This window comes from Vigna angularis, chromosome 7 (genome assembly GCF_016808095.1).
Source record: "Vigna angularis cultivar LongXiaoDou No.4 chromosome 7, ASM1680809v1, whole genome shotgun sequence".
Taxonomy (NCBI): domain Eukaryota; kingdom Viridiplantae; phylum Streptophyta; class Magnoliopsida; order Fabales; family Fabaceae; genus Vigna; species Vigna angularis.
In genome coordinates, this window is record NC_068976.1 from 15,585,457 (window position 1) to 15,603,118 (window position 17,662).

At 33.6% G+C, this 17,662-nt stretch overlaps 2 protein-coding genes across 8 annotated transcripts; one reads left to right on the plus strand and one right to left on the minus strand.

Annotated features, from left to right (window-relative positions):
* The first annotated feature begins 416 nt into the window (after nt 1-416).
* LOC108337756 (calmodulin) lies at nt 417-1,035 on the plus strand. The gene has a single exon (XM_017574339.2). The coding sequence runs from the start codon at nt 495-497 to the stop codon at nt 789-791; it is 297 nt and encodes a 98-aa protein (XP_017429828.1). The 5' UTR covers nt 417-494; the 3' UTR covers nt 792-1,035.
* A 6,200-nt stretch (nt 1,036-7,235) lies between these two features.
* On the minus strand, nt 7,236-12,684 carry LOC108338666 (phosphatidate phosphatase PAH2). 7 transcript variants are annotated; one of them, XR_008250416.1, is made up of 11 exons: nt 11,205-12,684; nt 10,403-10,699; nt 10,211-10,284; nt 9,627-9,711; nt 9,248-9,334; nt 9,068-9,140; nt 8,669-8,712; nt 8,446-8,574; nt 8,248-8,358; nt 7,943-8,079; nt 7,236-7,582 (listed from the first exon to the last, which is right to left on the minus strand). XR_008250416.1 is itself a non-coding variant. In XM_052880142.1 (10 exons), the coding sequence occupies exons 1-10, from the start codon at nt 12,033-12,035 to the stop codon at nt 8,020-8,022; spliced, it is 1,791 nt and encodes a 596-aa protein (XP_052736102.1). In that variant the 5' UTR covers nt 12,036-12,684; the 3' UTR covers nt 7,236-8,019. The 7 variants fall into 7 exon arrangements, 2 of the variants coding, with proteins under 2 accessions (XP_052736102.1, XP_052736103.1); XR_008250417.1 differs by having other exon boundaries at nt 7,236-7,609; XR_008250415.1 differs by having other exon boundaries at nt 7,236-7,628.
* Between the last annotated feature and the right edge of the window lie 4,978 nt (nt 12,685-17,662).

Below are 17,662 nucleotides of genomic sequence, written 5' to 3' on the forward strand. Positions count from 1 at the left end.
ATGCACCTTATACTTTCCGAAATAATATTTTTAATAATCGCATTTGTTTTTAAAACAGTTATTGATAATTTATTGAAGTACCATGAAATTTATCATGGTCAGAGAGAGTGGAAATATAAGAATTCAAGAATTTTGTCTAGTACATAAAAACAAATACAGAAAATTTAAAAAGTATCATGTTCATAAATTTTTTTATTTACGTTCTATCTTCAATTTTTTTAATTTTAACCAGACACTTTAGTTTTATAAATTTCGTTAGTAATAATTTTATTTTTTTAGCAACTTTATTATTTCTCTCTTTTTTACCAACAATTGTTGACCTTTGAAAGCTTGTTATCGAAGACATTGAAAGCGTTAGAAAGAGAAGATTCTTGACCTAAGCCAGAATGGCCTCTATAAAGCATCCTGGGTATGGCATTTGGTGAGAGCATAGGCATTCAGTCTTTTGATCTTTCTGAAAAGAATTTCTGAAAAGAACACTCAGTGAAATACAAATGCCTGTGAGAATTCCTCGTATAATACCCGTTCCGGTTGAAAAGTACTATCCAGAGAGTGAGAGTGCGATAATGAAGAAAATAATGGATACATTAAAAGAAGCAGACAGAAACCATGACGGTCGCTACAACAAGGATGAACTGAAGCATGCCCTCAAAGACTTAGGTGCCTTTTTTCCTGGCTGGAGAGCCAATCGTGCTTTTGACAGAATTGATATCAATAATGATGGTCAAATCAGCGGTGAGGAAATCGATTCTCTCCTCGAGTATCTTAGCTCTCGCGGCTTTGGAAAATAAGCGATCCGTTTCACCCTATGATCAACCACCCCATATATATATATATTCTTATATGCGTGGTGATATTCTGTGTTCTATAATATAGTTTCTGAAATAACATCCATGTCTTCACAAACTAAGGTTGAAGATGGATTCATGAGTTATGGCTAACTTTGTTTTTTTTTTTTCAAGTATGTAAGAAAAAATAATTATGTTACTTTGTTTGGATGGATCATATTGGTATAAAGAAACCAATTATAGACTATGCATGAAGTCTTGTAATAAATATGTGTGGAAAGTTTCTTTCCTTCTCTCTTTATCCATGCTCTTATATCATGATTTTACAATTGTTTTCTCGTTAAACATTTTTGTTTTTTGAGATAACTTTGAAGCAAACATGACAACGTTTTTGTAAGTGATGTGCTTGTCGGATGAGAACTTAATGAAGTTATTCATTTTCTTTTGTGATGAGAGCTTGAAGACAGTGAGAATAGTTTTGTTAAGATTATAACTTGCGTATTTTGTTAAGATTTAACTATGGATTATTTATGATTATTTTTTTCATATTTAATAAGCACACTCCTTATTGTGGCAAGAGTTCGGTGTGATTATTTTTATTTTCCGACAAGGAGCATATATGAAGAGATTAAAATTCTTGTAAACCAAATGATGGAGATTCTTCCTCATCCTCCATGCTTTTGGAAAAGTTGCTTTCAATATTTATTAACAAAATCAAATATTAATGGAATGTCCCATTAAAACCACAAATCTCACAGACAAGGTAAGACAACTTTATTAGAAGAATAAAAGATATTAGATAATGACATAACTTAGAAGATTTTACATATCATATATAATTTATGAACTCCCTTTTGAATTTTGATTTTGTTAACCTGATTAAGATCATATGTGTGTGATTTTTTTTATAGTTATATTATATTTTATATTAATTCTGTATTATTGTCAATGATAATATAATAAATTTTGAATATAACTTTCAAAATTATTGTCGAGATCCGTCATTGCGTACTATGTTGTTGTTCATTTGTGTATATATAAGTTTTGTCATACTGTGAATATATATTTTTTTATCAAAAACAAATTATATATAAATGCAACATTTGGTTACTGATAAAGGAGAAAGAAAATAATGATTCATGTGGTGCCCAGACTGGGTAACATTTGAAAATTTCCAAATTTGATCTTTTGTATAGAGTTCAATGATTTCAATTTTATTTTGTTTGAAAGAAGTGTTTCCTGTTCAATTAGACAAAAATAATAGAAATTATTAGTATAGTTAGATGAAAATAACCAATATTCAATTACTTACAAAAAGATCAAAATAAGAACTAAGTTAAAAAAATTATTTTTATTAATATAAAATAATTAATAATAATTGTGAAAAATATTATCATCAACTCTACTCTTACTCTTCAGTACATATATTTGTCAATATATTGTAATCTTGTTTTTCTTATGAAAATTAAATTTAAACTTTGTTAACATATAACCATTTTATTTATCCTAAATTATTATTAAATAGCCTTTTTTTGTTACGAGTTTTATTTACCATACAAAAATCACTCGAAATATACTAGCTGTTTACCTAACGAAATTTTTACACACAAATTAAATATGAATATTTCACTACATTAATATATAAAAATTATTATATTAACAATAATACATTAGTTATACTAATATTTAATAAGAATGAATCAAGAATATAACTTTAGAATAACTTTTATACTTTCTTTTTGTGTTGGCTAACCAAATAAATGAATCAAATGCTAACTTCGAAGTGAATTCTTTGGTCGTGGGGTAACTGGTCCCAATCATATTCTTGGTCAAATAAAGAATCATACGATTGTGTTTGGTTTGGCCTATATGGAACATATGATATCAACCATTCATTCCTTTCTTTACAAGATATTTGTAGCAAAGAAAGATATATGAAAAACATACTTTGTTGAGATGTCTATAAGGTGAAAGAAAGAGAACAGAACGAGAAGGGAAATAAACGAAGAGAAATGAGATTATTATTCTGTATTTACATGAGTGGCATATAAAAAAAACCAAAAGACTAAACTAAAAGAGAAAAGAAATATATGAAACTGATATATCAAAAGAGTTGTATATGTAGGTCACGAAACAATATGCATACTAAAAAGAATCGGTACAATATATATTTTTAATAATTAATAGTACAATAATAATGACACACTTTTATATTTATTTGACGCATGATATAAGATAAAATAATTAAAAAATTATTTTAAAAAAAAAATAATAAAAAAATAGTATCAAATGAATATAAAAATTTTAGAGTCAAAGTATCATTTTTCATTTTTAATAACAAGAATTTTTATGACCTTACTTGTTAGGTTTTAAACTATACACTCATCGATCAAATTCATAACATCAAATAATCTAAATCGAGAACTATCAACGTCAAATAATCTAAATCGAGAACTATCAATTGATCAATAGTAGAAATATCAACATAAACACTAAGACATGTATTTGTTCCAACTTAACATGGGTTAAAACATAACAATAAAAAAACTAGCAAAATAATAAGATTAAGATGGAATCCACAAATTATTCTCGTAAACAAGATTATGATGTCATTAAGTCATGATTAAGTTTCACAAAAGTTAAAAATCCACCAAAAGCCTATAAATAATTTATGTAGGTAAAGTAGTTGAGACTCTTATTCATCTACATTTAGTAGACTGTTTGAACCAAACAGTAGAAATCGAACAACTAAAATAGGAGTAAAAGAGCTTCAGATAGAACGGAAGCTAGATAGAATTCGGCCATACAGGTTTGATGGAGATATTATAATATCGTTATCTATTATTACAATATAGAAATTGTTTATTTTTCATGAATAATTTTTGGATTATATTATACTGTTAACACGTTAAACTTTTACATTTATGAATTCGATATTAAACTTTAAAAATCATTTGGATTACCAGAAATTTACTCTCATTTCATTTTCTTGCTCTGCTAGATAACTTTTGTACATGAAGAATTAAGGGTAGAAGTAAAAAGATAAATAAACCAACAATCCTTAGTTGACACAAATATTCTTTTTGTGAAAATAAATTTCAAAAGGTATAGGTTATTGAGTAAAGGTGTTGGTAAGGTATCCAAGAGGTGACATTTTTTCTAGAATTTTGTTCTCTACTTTTTTTTCTTTTTTTATAAGGATTAAGGCAACTCCATTGGTTCGTGTTTGTCAATAAAAAAAATTAATAATTTAATATATACTTATTATTACTAATAGAATTTATCAATGAGATAATAATTTTAACAAATTTTATTAAAATAACTTTTTTAATATCATATTAATAAATAAGTTTGTGTTGATAAAATTTAGTTAATTAACTCAATTTTATTGAATTGAATTATAAATAAAATTTACAATGTAAAAATGATTGATTTTATTAGTCATATTAATCATCCTCCAAATTCTTGCTTGTATAAGAATGCAATTAGAACTCTTTACAAACAAGATGACAATGAGAACCCAAATTACTTGTATAATTTAAAATGTAAAGATGATTATTTTAATAGTTGTACAAATGATCTTCCATTATCTTATACTTGCATAAATATAACTAAAACTATTAATATATAACATGTTGATAATGAGAACCCAAGTTAATTACAAGTATAGTTTAAAATGTAAAGATCATTAATTTTATTAGCTATATAAATAATCACCTTCCCAAGTTTTACCTACACCAAAGTTATATATTAAAAATAGTAAGACAACCTAAATTAGTTTTCATTTTTAAAGAAAATTGAGATTGATTGAAAAAGTGAAATTATGCATAAAATTAGACTTAAACGAGAAACTTCTACATGGGTGAAATAGCGTTGTGCTGTGATTTGGTAAAGAAGAAGGTTGTTGAATTAATGTCATGTTTTCATATATTGTTCTTGAATGAAAAAAGATTTCTAGATTATTATCCTTTATTAAAAGCACCAAATAACCCACACTTTTGTTAAATTATAAGTGAAAAGCTGCATCTAATTGAAGGAATCAAATCCAAAGGCATACGAAATATGCTTTACTTCATGGCTTTGCAAGCACGACGTGTTAGAATATAGTAGTTAGGATTTGTGCTATGGCATATAATTAAGTTAATCTGAGTTTATTATGTTATTTAACCCTTTTATAAAAATTGAATATATCGTAATTATGAGTGAGAAAAAAATCATTTCTACTATTCAAAATATATCTTTCAACGTAAAGAAGAAAATCTTTATATTTCTGAAACTTCTTATGGTTTCCAAATCACATAGGAATAATTTTATTTAGAACAATACCACTCATTTTCCTTCATCTATGAGTGTCTGGAATTTTCATTTTGAATAGATAGATAGGTGCAATAGAAGACTTAAATCCACTTTTAATCATCGCAATTATGTCAAAAAAATATCTCTTATTTCTATAAAAATATAAGTTTATTCAAATTTTCAGTTTTTCGAATAATATTTTTTTATTCAACATTAGTATATTATCTACATGAATGTGTTTCCAATGATTTCCTATATTAAAATTTATTTTTAAACATTATTATCTATATTCTATGTGAATAAGTAACATTATTATTATCAAGCACTTCAAAAATATTCCCACAAAAAGCATATCTAAAGATATTAAAATGTAATGTATACCATATGATAGAGATTCTACCTTATCCTCCATAGCTACTTTCAATATTTATGAACAAAATCAAATATTAATGTAATTAATTGGGTGAGCATCCCATCAAAGAATATATGCCACGTTTGGCACTTACATCCCATTTAGGTGGTGAGATTAATTTTAGACAACTTTAGAAGAATAAAAATATTAGATAATTATAAGATAACTTGATTCTTTTTTAAAAAAATTACAAAATCATGAGTGATTATTTAAAATTATTAAATAAAAATTGAAATATACAAAATTTTAACTTTTTCAATAATTTTCAATTAAAAATGAAAAAAAATTGTTTATTATTTTCTTTATTCATTGGGGAATTTGAACACATTTTGAAACAAAAGAAACACATATATTATGCTATCTATTGTAGGATTTAATTTTTTTACTTATCAGCAACTTTCAAAATGAAAATTTTAAACTAAAGTATGTAAATTGTTTCACCGATTGACCCTCTATATAACTCCCTGCATGTTTGTGACATTTGGTGACACCATAGCCATTCATCTCTTCCAACTCCTTTGAGAAGAACAAAACAATGTCAGCCTTATGTCTACGAAAGCAGAAGGCCAGTGAGAATAATCCCTACTCTTCCAGGGAAGACAATAGTGGTGTCTGGTATACAAAACAAGACAATAGCTGATAGTTTCACCATGCAGAAAATAATGGAAGCACTGCATAATGCAGACAGAGACAGAAATGGCAGTTACAACAAGGATGAACTCAAGCAAGCCCTCAGAGACTTAGGTGCCTACTTCCCAAATTGGAGAGCCTATCGTGCTTTCGGAAAAGCTGATGCCAACAATGACGGTCAAATTAGTGGCGAAGAAATCGACACTCTCATTGAGTATCTTCATTCTTGTGGCTTTGGAAAATAGTCATCCATCATTAGTTCATCAAATAATCTGTGTGTTGTGTTCTGTGATCATATATTATGTAATATAGTTTGTGTTTGTGCTTTTATATACCCTCATGCCTACACATATAAGGTTCAAGATGGATAATAAATCATGATATATAACATGATTCATATATATATATATCTGTATAACGTTGTTTTCAAGTATCCAATAAACCAGATTTCCTTCCTCAACTTATGAAAAATACTTCTGTAACTCCTTTACATAAGATCAGTTCCTTAATTATATATATGTGTGTGTGTACATAGCAGCGATGTGCCACGGAGACTGTGAAGTCTATGGTAATATGAATCAACTTGTGTTTTTGCTATTGCAATTTTCTGGTTTCATGGTCTTTGTGGTGTTGCTGATAAAATAAGAGCCATTATTTATATAGATTCTAGTAATTGTTTCATGTTTTTCTTTTGTTTGATTAATTAACGTAAGTTCTTCTCGTTGTGAAAGTATGCATGGGATCTGATAACTGATGGTAATTAGGGCAACTAGTGAGAGTTAATACAAAGATATCTAGAGTTTTATCACTCCAACACTATTAGTTAGAGTTTAGCCTGTCATACACGTGATTAAATGAATAAACATACAGAAAAGCATAAAGAAAACAAGGGATAAAAGTACACTCTCAAAGCAAAAGTTGTCCCTAAAACTAATTTTGTACAAATTTACTTTTTCATTTAGTTGTATTTTGCTCCAAATTTAAAAGGTTCTATTTTTCTGATGTGCAATGTTCCATAAATGGGTCAATTTTTATGTTTAGTTGATTCTCTTACATACTTACTTACCCATCAATAGTCAAATTATTGCTTGATTTTCAGAACAAAAAGATAGTCATCAATCCTTAATAGCATACAACTCAGTTCCTTTTTTGAACTTCTACATGAGCATGTGTTCAATTGTTTACAAGTTGAGAAAATGAATCTGAAGACAGAACCTATTAATATTACATACATACAAGGTGAAGCCACTCATTGAGTATGAGAAGCCAACAATGTTAAATTGATGTGATTTTCATCATATTATTATTGCCATGTCCATGACAATCGAATCAAGTAAATAATCACTACAACAAACTGTACAACGAAGAAAACAGTGTTATCTGTCTGATGTTACACCTTTGAGCCGAAGTTGTAATTCTGAAGCTGGAAATTGTATTCTGTGCTCTCATAAATCCTCTGTCCAACGAATTCCACAGAATGATGCTGATTTCATCAGGCTTAGCTAATTCACATCACTTATACAAGCAACATTAAGATCCAATTGAAACATATTTCATACAAACATTGAGAGTTGAATCGTTTTTAAAGGCCTAACTTCTAAATTTGTGGCATTTCATATTGAACAATAGTCACAGCAATCCAAACAGAAATACCAAGCCAATTATTTTGAAGATAAGCTTAAAGAAATCTCCCTAAACAGCTTCAGAAATCTGATTAATGAAAGAAAGAACTCAAGATAATAACTATAGGAAGGATGGCAAGTGCATCACTCAAATTAAAAATTCTGCTCAAGTCCAAACATGCTTAAACTTTTACCTATGAAATTCTTGGAGCAGCACAGTCTGCAGTCCTGCAACTATCTACACCAGAACAAGATAAATGCCAAAAGATCTTTAATTTATAGCAGAAGAGGTCTCAGGTAATTTCCAGTAATTCCATGAATTAAAATCTTCCTGCAACCAATATTCAACAAGAACAAGGCAAATAAATATTGTACAGCAAGAACAAGGCAAATAAATATTGTACAACAAGAACAAATCTTAATATCATCAAACTTGCTATGGGAAGACCCAAAATGAGTTCGGGGGAAAAAAATAAAGAAAAAGCCTTCAGAGTTGAACCTGTTCAGATGAGTTTGTAGGGGGGAACATTCCATTCACAAGAGAATGAAGAGAGGTGTATGAATGTGTGTCAAAACAACGACTATTTACAACAATCTCTCCCTGAAAAAACTGAAGACATGAGAATGGAAGTTTTGCAAACTATGAATAACTCGGGAAGTTTTAGCATTTATACATTTCCAAATATATAAAACTTACCCTTGGATTAATGATGAAAACTTTTCCTTTTGGGATTCCAACCTTAAGGTAGCTGACTTCATCAGTATCCCTATTTCCAAAACCAGCATAGAATGGATTGCAATCTGGAGGAAAAAGTGCCTTAATGTCCTGCATGCATTAAATTTTCACTTATCTTAAATGACATGAATATACTGAAAAAAAAAAAGAAATTTTTCCAATTTTAGTACAGTGGGAACCTAACCTCTAAACATGCAATTTTGAACTCGTGAGGAGCCCTCCGGATAACTAAAAAGAGAGAAGAAATGTGTCATAATCCCAAATAGTATAAAGGCATCACGATCAAGGTGTGCCAGTTCCAGACTCAGCCTTGACAACATATTCAAAAAATCTAATGAATCACCTAAGATAACTCCTACAAACACTAGTGTGTTTTAAACCTCACGTTAGTCCACAAGATGTTTGAGTTTTGTTAGTTCGTCCCTAAATAAGACGACATTAAACAATCAAGAAAAAAGGGATTAAAATGGATAATAGAGAATTTTCAAAATCTAATGGACCAAAAAGAGAAAAGGTCATACTGTACAAGTAAGAAGAGGAACAGCAAGAAGAAACAGAGAAGAAAGATGAGCAGACTAGTTACCTTCTCGATATAGAGAAGGAAAAAGTCCATCAGGGGAAATAACAACAGGACCATCTGGTAAAACTTTCCCATCCTGCATCAAAACAAAAGGAATATGATGATGTAAACTGTTTTCTTTATTTCATGGTCTTGTTTTGTTCATCCTTGACATTCAAGACTGATTTGAAACTTATGTATCACCTGCTTAAGGTTGCAAAGAAATTGTCTGGTGTGATAGGCCTGAGATATTGCACGAGCACTGAGAAAAAGTAGCTGGTAGCCATTTTCCTGTAGAGCGTGTATTAGACTAGAGAAGATTCATAATTGTTACAGACAGGGTAATGGACATTTTCAATCCAAGAACTCCCTAGACAATGAATTGACCATTAGAATGAATGAACGATCATGTAAAATAGAAGTCATGAATTTTGTGGCCTTAACAGATAATCGCTTACTTGTTTTGGGACAACCTGCCTAAGAACAGTGCTGATATAAAGAGTGACATTGATGTATAAGAGCAATGAATTTTCATGTTGTAGTAATCTCAAAACACCTAAACATACAGGCAAGACAGACAAACCTTGATATCTGAGAATAAATGAGCAACGCCTGTTTGCGACCAGTCGATTCCTACTAATGGCATGAATTGACCTAGAACATCTGATCTGTTGGTGCAAAACAAAAGAAAGAATTTAACTCGTTTCGTGCTTTGTTCAAGCGATATCAGGACAGAACTATTTCGTGCTTTGTTCAAAAGAAACAGGATTCACAGAGCATCTTGTTCAGCACCAAAAAATAGAATAGAAGTTTACTTTTCTGACTCATAAGAAGAAAGAGTTTGGTGCTGTGTGTTTTCTCATTGATTTAAGAAAATAAGTCAGGGAGCTCTTCCAAAATAGATTATAGTTCTGACTTATTGTTGTTGGTATAGGCAAGACACAGTTGATTAAAGTTGAGTCATTGATTCAATCATTGTTGATATTTCAGCAAAATTACTGAAGAGCATTTTTTTGGTAGATAACAAGTGTGATTTATTTGCTATATCAAATTAGCGGTGAAAAGAAAAGAAACTATTATAAGAATAAATATTAACCATAAGTCTCTCAGAGTATAATATGTATTTATTTGCAAAACTGTTTCCTTTTCAACCAGATATATCCTCACCTTGTAATTGTCCCATCTACATCTGATATCACTATACGAGTATTCCATTTCCACAAATATATATGAGCATCAACCTGAAAGTCAGAAGAGTGTTTTAAAATACAAAAGAAATAACAATAAAAGAAACAAAGTGAAAGGTGAAGAAAGCTTCATGTATTGAAATAAAATTCTTCAATTTTATTGATTACTAACTTGCTGGTTCCCCATAGCTGTGGAGAAACTGAAGGTTATTGTGTTCCTCCCTTCCTTCAGATTCAAGGATTCAAGTTGTTCAGAGGTTGGAGTATTCTCTCTAACATTTTTAATCGAGCAATCTCTTCGACCAATATTGACAGTATGAGATTTTCGAAACTGTGGTTTGTCTCCAACATTGCCGGTAGCACACATACCAGAATGGGAACATTCTCTTTGCTGAGACTGTAACACAGAGGCCTCCATTGGTGTTCTCCCAATCTCAAAATCCTTAGTGACTTCCTCACTTTCTTTAACCTAAACAAGAACTAAAGCATATCAGTGTCAACCAAAACGAGATGCACTCTTCACTCCTTTTGCCTGTTTTACTTAAACTTAAAATTAGCCGCTAACTTATTAGAGATTTTCAACTATGAAACCCAACAAGTGCATATGGAGAAGCTAATGAGGAGGCTTTTAAGAAAGTGAGGTGTATAAGTTGATGTTACTTATGAAAGAAAATTGACCCTGTTTAAGAAATTTATCCAAAGAGGCTTTGATTGATGTTGACATATAAATCTTCAAATTTTAATTTGAGCCAAACTCAACTCTAAAAGCTAACTCCACTCATATCACTAATCAATGGAAATTTTCTTATCTTGTCACGTTGAAGACCAAATATCTCGAAGATGAAGTTTGTAGCAATGGATACTTCTGACAACAACTACTATGATAATAGACATATGATAGTACTAATTCAAAATTCAAATTCTAAGAGTAAAAGCTCTGACAGGTTAACCAAGAAGAATTTAGCATGATCTACCTCAGGTAGAACTAGAGTTGCAGGTTGCAAGACCTCCTCAGCAGTGACACGAACTTCTCCACATCCTGCACTTGCAAGGCACACCTCATTGAACACAGGCTTTGATCTAGTATCATCTTGCTCACTGCAAGAATAAGATTCCTCCTTCATGTTACATGATGGTAAAGGTAATAAACCATTGTTCAAGGCATCAACCCTAGTCTTTTTCCTGTCTTTACGAGGCAGTCGATGATCAAAACTGAGATTGGTGGACCACTTCAGCTCCAACAAGTTGGCTGCAATCTCAGCACGCTCCACGGAATCCAACCCATTCACATCACCATCTTCACGCTCTCCTCCCCTCAAAGATCTTGACACAAGCCCAAGAATTCGGGAGCGGCGAGACCTGGTTCTACCAACAGCCTTAGCCTGTGCATTTGAATTGTCCACAGAATCAAAGTTCCAACTTATGGACTTGAAATGCCTATTACCACCCTGTGGCATGATACCATTACTGTCACTCGTACTTTCACTTTCACCCTCAACTATTGATTCCCCTTCTTGTTCTTCTTGTGTGTCTCCATGGCGGAAAACAACTTCCCCTTTGAGGTTCAAATACAAATGGAAATCAGGCTCTACACCGTTGACACTGACATGAACCTTCACCTTCTCCTTCTCCTTCGAATCCATGTGGAATTTCCCAAACCTAACATACCAAGGAGAGGATTTGAAGCTCCCGTCTTTCTGCTGAACCACAACAATGTCCACCGCCCCACCAAATGGAAGAAACGGCCCTGAAACGGTGTACACGCCGCGGCTGATATAGCTGCCAAGCCTCCCCACTGCTTGCATGCTAATATTTTATATCAAACCCACAACTATCCTTCAAAAAAACTAATCTTGCTGAAACCCAATTACAACACTAATCTTGTTTTTTCTGACTGCGAAAATTTAAGATGGCGAAACTCATACAAACGTTGATCCAATTATAACACAATCATTCGGTAATTCTTTCCCCAACCCATATAATACGTATTGTATTGTTTTCTAAATTCGGACAAAAATTGCAGCAACGGAATTTCCTGACATGAATTTGCGGAAGGGGAAAATTTCTTAATCAGAGATCTGCTGAACCTCGTACGTAATACGTTAAACGATACACATGATGCTGTGTTGTGTGGGACACCGACTTACAAAACTTGATTAAGGTACCGCCAAATGCAAAAATTGAAGAATATTCGGTTGGAAAGTAGGGAATGTGCCGAGATTTTGAGAATATTCTTGAGATCTAATTACCCTAATCCAATCGCATTAAATCGATAAAAATTAAAAGTAACCGTAATTGATTGGGAGTTTGAATTGAAAGTTGAAAGCACGGCGTTGGAGGTTCTGAAAATGCCGGTGATAGCTACGGAAAGCAACGGAAGTTGAGAATTTGCAGGGAAAAATAGAAATAGCGTGTTGGGTGCTACCACCATTACTAAATCAACCATGGATTAATCATAATCACTTTATTATTCAAAAGAAACGTTTATCAACCTCCATATCATATGTCAGATTAATTAGAGCTGTATAAATTTACTTCATCCAACTATTACGTTTGAAAAGCCCAAAACATTCTTATCATAGACAAAAGAATTGTAACACAAATTGGATCAAATTATTTTTCTTTTATTTTATTAGTTTAGTGTGTGACTTGTGTAAATCTGTATTTTAGCTGTGAAAATTAAATTAAATGGTTGTTTAGTATAATAAATATTTTTAATATAATAAAAAATTATAATTATAATGATTAATTATCTTATTTATTAATGAAATTTAAAAAAAATTGATAAAATTATAATTTTTATATTTAGATTGTAATTTTTTATTATAATAAAAACGAAATATCTCAATGCTTATAACTTTAAATTAATTGTATATTCTAAAACTAATAATTAATTTTTAAAATGTATATATTTGCTTGTATGTAAAGTTATTATATTTAAAGTAATTTAAATTTTAAAAATATATTTTATTAATTCTCAACCGAATGTGATTCAATCAGAGAAATCCATTTAATAATTTAGTAATATAACATTTATCATACAAAAATTAATAAAAAAATATAATTTTTCGTTTCATTAAATATATCTTTAATTAACTCTAAAATATAATATCATTGTGAAATTTTAATAAGTTAACTTTTTTTTCTAAATGATTTTTTATTAACCCATTTTCAAATTGAGTAAATTTAGTAATGAGGTGTAGATTTTGTTTTGCAATTTGTTTCAGTTTTAAAGTCTTCTTGATGGTGCATTTAGCAGTTGTTCTATACATGAACTTATATAAAAATTTAATAATTATTTTTGTTTTGATTCTAAATTCGAATTGACCGTTAATGTTAATTGTGAGACCCTGAATAATTAACGCACCAAATCACACTCTTTAATCATCATTAAACGCATTTTGACACGTCAAACCCACTCTGCATGCGCCTGCCATGTGTCACTGAGGGAGCGTTCCAGAAAACGTTGGTGGAAAACAAGTGGCGTGCCGAGGATGGACGTTCGTCCAGCGCGGGAAGGGAAATTCAACCTCTGCATGCACTGACGCCATCTGTCACGTCCGGAGCTTCTAAAAGCTGTAGTAGAAGCCAGGTGGCCGTACGTGGTTGCATGGTCGTTCGGCGAGGAAGAGAAAATGATTTCTCTGAAAAACACTTTCTCTCATTTCTGCATTCATCTTCTTCTCCACGAAACTCTGGCCATTTCTTTTCTCCAGCTTCTCTCTAAACTCTTTTCATCTTCTCTCTAAGATCACTCACCACCAGCATCTCTACTTCCATTTCAGAAAACGTAGGATCGTTCACTGTGTCGTGAGCTTTCATTTGAACCGAGCGGAACTGAAATCGGAACTGGTAAGTTTTCGAACCCTAAAACGCTCCGTTCAGAGTTGCATGCGGACGCTGGTCCTGCTGCATGTTAGAGTATAAGCTGAGTTGTCTCCGTTTCTTGTGGTTAGATTTAGTGAAACATTCGAGAAGCACGTTGAGGGTAGGAAACTGTATTTGGACAAGTTAAACGCATTCGCTTAGGGAGTTCACTGCTAGACCAGGTAAGGGAAGCTTTAGTAATTTAATTTAATACTTGTTGATGTTTATGAAATGCCTGAAGTATACTGGATGTCTGAAATGTATGAAATGTTTGATGGTTTAAGCATGCGTGAACGAACTCTGTTATTGTACTGGACGTATATTTGTAAGATTGGTTGCACTGTATGTTGAGAATGAAACGTATGATCTGGAATATGATTGAATTCTGTATGAGATGAAATGATAATATGAATTCTGTAATGTATGAGATTTATGGTGGAGAAAAATCATAAGTTATGAATCGTATGGAATCTGTAAAGTCATTGTAAACTGAAAAATCTGGAACAACATCATTTTCTCTGATTGAACAATTACGCTCGTCCTTGTACGGTCATATACCGTTCGTCTTCTCTAAAATTGAATTAGAGTTAAATTCTTTCTTTTGGAAATAATTCTGTTTTAGAACGAGCGTCCCCATTTGAAATGTTAATTGAGTGTTCGTCCTAAGTGGCGTTCGGTCTTAGACCGAACGCTCGTTCAAAAAGATAAATGATAGGTAGCGCTCGTCCTTATGTCGAGCGTTCGTCCTTGATAAGTAGCGCTCGCCCTTATGTCGAGCGTTCGTCTTTGATAGCGTTCGACCCTCTGTCGAGCGTTCGTCTTTGATAAGCGTTCGGCCTTATGTCGAACGTTCGTCTTAAACGGCGCACGGTATTCTACCAAGCGTTCGTCCGAGATAACGCTCGGCTTTATAACGAGCGTCCGTTTCTAAATCGCGCAAGGTCTCCTATCCAGCGCTCGTATTAATTGAATAATTATTGATTTCTAAATAGCGTTCGTCCTGATTTCTAAATAGTGTTCGTCCCGCTCTTAAATAGCGTTCGTTTATACAGTTAATTAACGTTCGTCTTTTTAAAGAAGTGTAACTAAGAATGAAAGTGTGATGTTGAGTGAATTATGAAGTGTGCGAACCATATATGAGATGAGATTATGATTTTGGAATTTGAACGAGCGTTCCAAGGAGGAACGTCTCTATGAAAGATTATGATGAGTTGTAAAGTGTGACCATGGTAAAATCGCTGATGGCTGTTCATCCTGATATTCCGTGAGTGCTCTTCTCATGTAGAGGAGAGTAGGTCATGCGTGGGAATGGCAGGAGGCCCTAGCCCTATTGAGTACTTTGAGGCTGATAGGGTTAACCTCGGTTGGCAGCTGATGAGGGTCCCAGTTACTACACCAACTGGGTGCATGAACGCCTGCGGTTACATGGATTCACACAGTCCGGACGGTCGGTCTTAGGAGAGTTTTGGGTGAATTATATTATGCTTTGATGTATTGATGCATGTCTTGTGTGTTAAATTCGTATGATTAAATTGTATATGATATGTATGAATTAAATTACCTAAGCTTACCCTTGCAATTCCTTGTGTTGTCTACTGTTTATGTACGTCCGTCTTGTCAATGCAATGATCATCCGTTGTGGATGTGAGCAGATGGAGAGGTGCCACTTGAGGCTATGCTGGAAGAAGAAAATTTGGAGGACGCCAACCTAGTCGAAGTGGAAGTTAAGGCCGAGCAGTAGATCGCTCGCTCTTTAGTAGCTGTTAATAGTTTTGTTTATGTTTTAGGACGTTCGGTTACTTATGTTGTAAAACCGTTCGTTGTTAGCATTCGCTATTTTTTTGGGGCTCGACCTTGTAACGCTGAAACTTCTAGCCGTTCGGCTTTTGTCCTCTGGTAGTTGTAAAGACTGTTGACTGTTTACTGTTAATTGTAATTATTTCTAATTAATGGTTATTACTATTTATTGGGATGTTACATTTATTGGTATCAGAGCAGTTTTGTTCTTTTAAGGACGTGTAGGTTATGAGTACACTATGTTTTCGTTGTGTGCTTGTATTGTGTTTAGTGAGTTATGGAATTATTTAACTCTTGAACAATTCTAACGCTCGTTTTCTGATGAACCAGAGAACGAATGGCTCCTAGACTTCCTCCCCCACCTCAACCGAGTGAACCTGATGCTTCCAACAACTCTAGATTGTTGGAGAACGTCATTGAGAGACTCCAACAGCAAAATACCACCCTCATGGAGCAAAACGCCACTCTGATGCAGCAAAACCAAGCTGCTATGCAAGGTTTGGAGGCCTCGCGTGTTAATTCTGAAAACACGCAAAGGCAATTGATGGAGATTTTGGCTGCCACTAGAGGTGCGACTGGAGCTTCTTCTTCAAACGCCACTCAACATGCCACCCAACCTAATGCTGAATGGAGCTTGGAGAGTTTTCTTCAGCACCATCCGTCCAAGTTCAGTGGCAAGTGTCTTCCGGATGAAGCAGACCAGTGGCTGAGAGATATGGAGAGAATTTTCAACGCCAAGAGATGTCCGGATGAAAACCGCTTGGCATATGCGGAGTACTTGCTGACTGGAGAAGCCAGCCACTGGTGGGCGAGCGCCAGAGCCATTCTGACGGACGCTCACCAGCAGATTACTTGGGAAGTGTTCAGAAATAAATTCTATGAGGAGTACTTCCCTGACAGTGTCCGTTTTGCAAAGGAGGTGGAGTTTTTACAGCTGGTTCAGGGGGGAATGTCAGTTTCTGAATATACGAATAAGTTCAAACACTTGATTCGCTTCAACACAATGGCCACTAGTGAGGAGTGGCAGTGTAGAAAATTTGAGAACGGTCTACGCAGTGATTTGAAGGTTGTAGTTTCCAGTTTGTGTATCCGAACGTTCCCTGCTATGGTGGAGAGGGCCAAGGTATTGGAGAAGAACCTGGCAGAGGCGGAACGACACAAGAAACAGCAGATAGTAAGGGGGCCGATTGTCTCAAAGGGAAATGTTAATCAGAGAGGATCCCCCTACGCTCGTCCAGCGGCCAACGCGAGTGGATCCCAAGCCTTGGCTACTGTCGGCCAGTCTGGACAGCCAAGGAGTGTGGCATGTTTCCAGTGTGGAGGACCACACCTGAGGTGGGCTTGTCCTCAACTGAATGGGGGAAAATACTGCACTAAATGCAGAAGGAATGGGCACTTGGAGAACGAATGCTATGTGGGAGGACGTGCGGCAATGAGGCCGCCGAACGCTGGAAGAGCCCAACAAGGAAGAGGTGGACGTGCACAAGCTACAGGAAGAGTTTATGCAATTACGGGTGCTGAAGCTGCTCGATCAGGTACGCTCATCACCAGCACTTGCTTCTTGTTTGGAAAGCCGTGTGTAGTGTTGTATGATTCGGGGGCAACTCATTCCTTCATCTCGAAGGCATGCGTTGAGAAACTGGGACTAGTGGAGAGTGAATTACAGTTCGACCTGGTGGTGTCAACCCCAGCGGCTGGTGGGATTAAGACGTCTACAGCTTGTGTGAGATGTCCAATAGAAGTTGAAGGGCGTAGATATAAGGTCAAT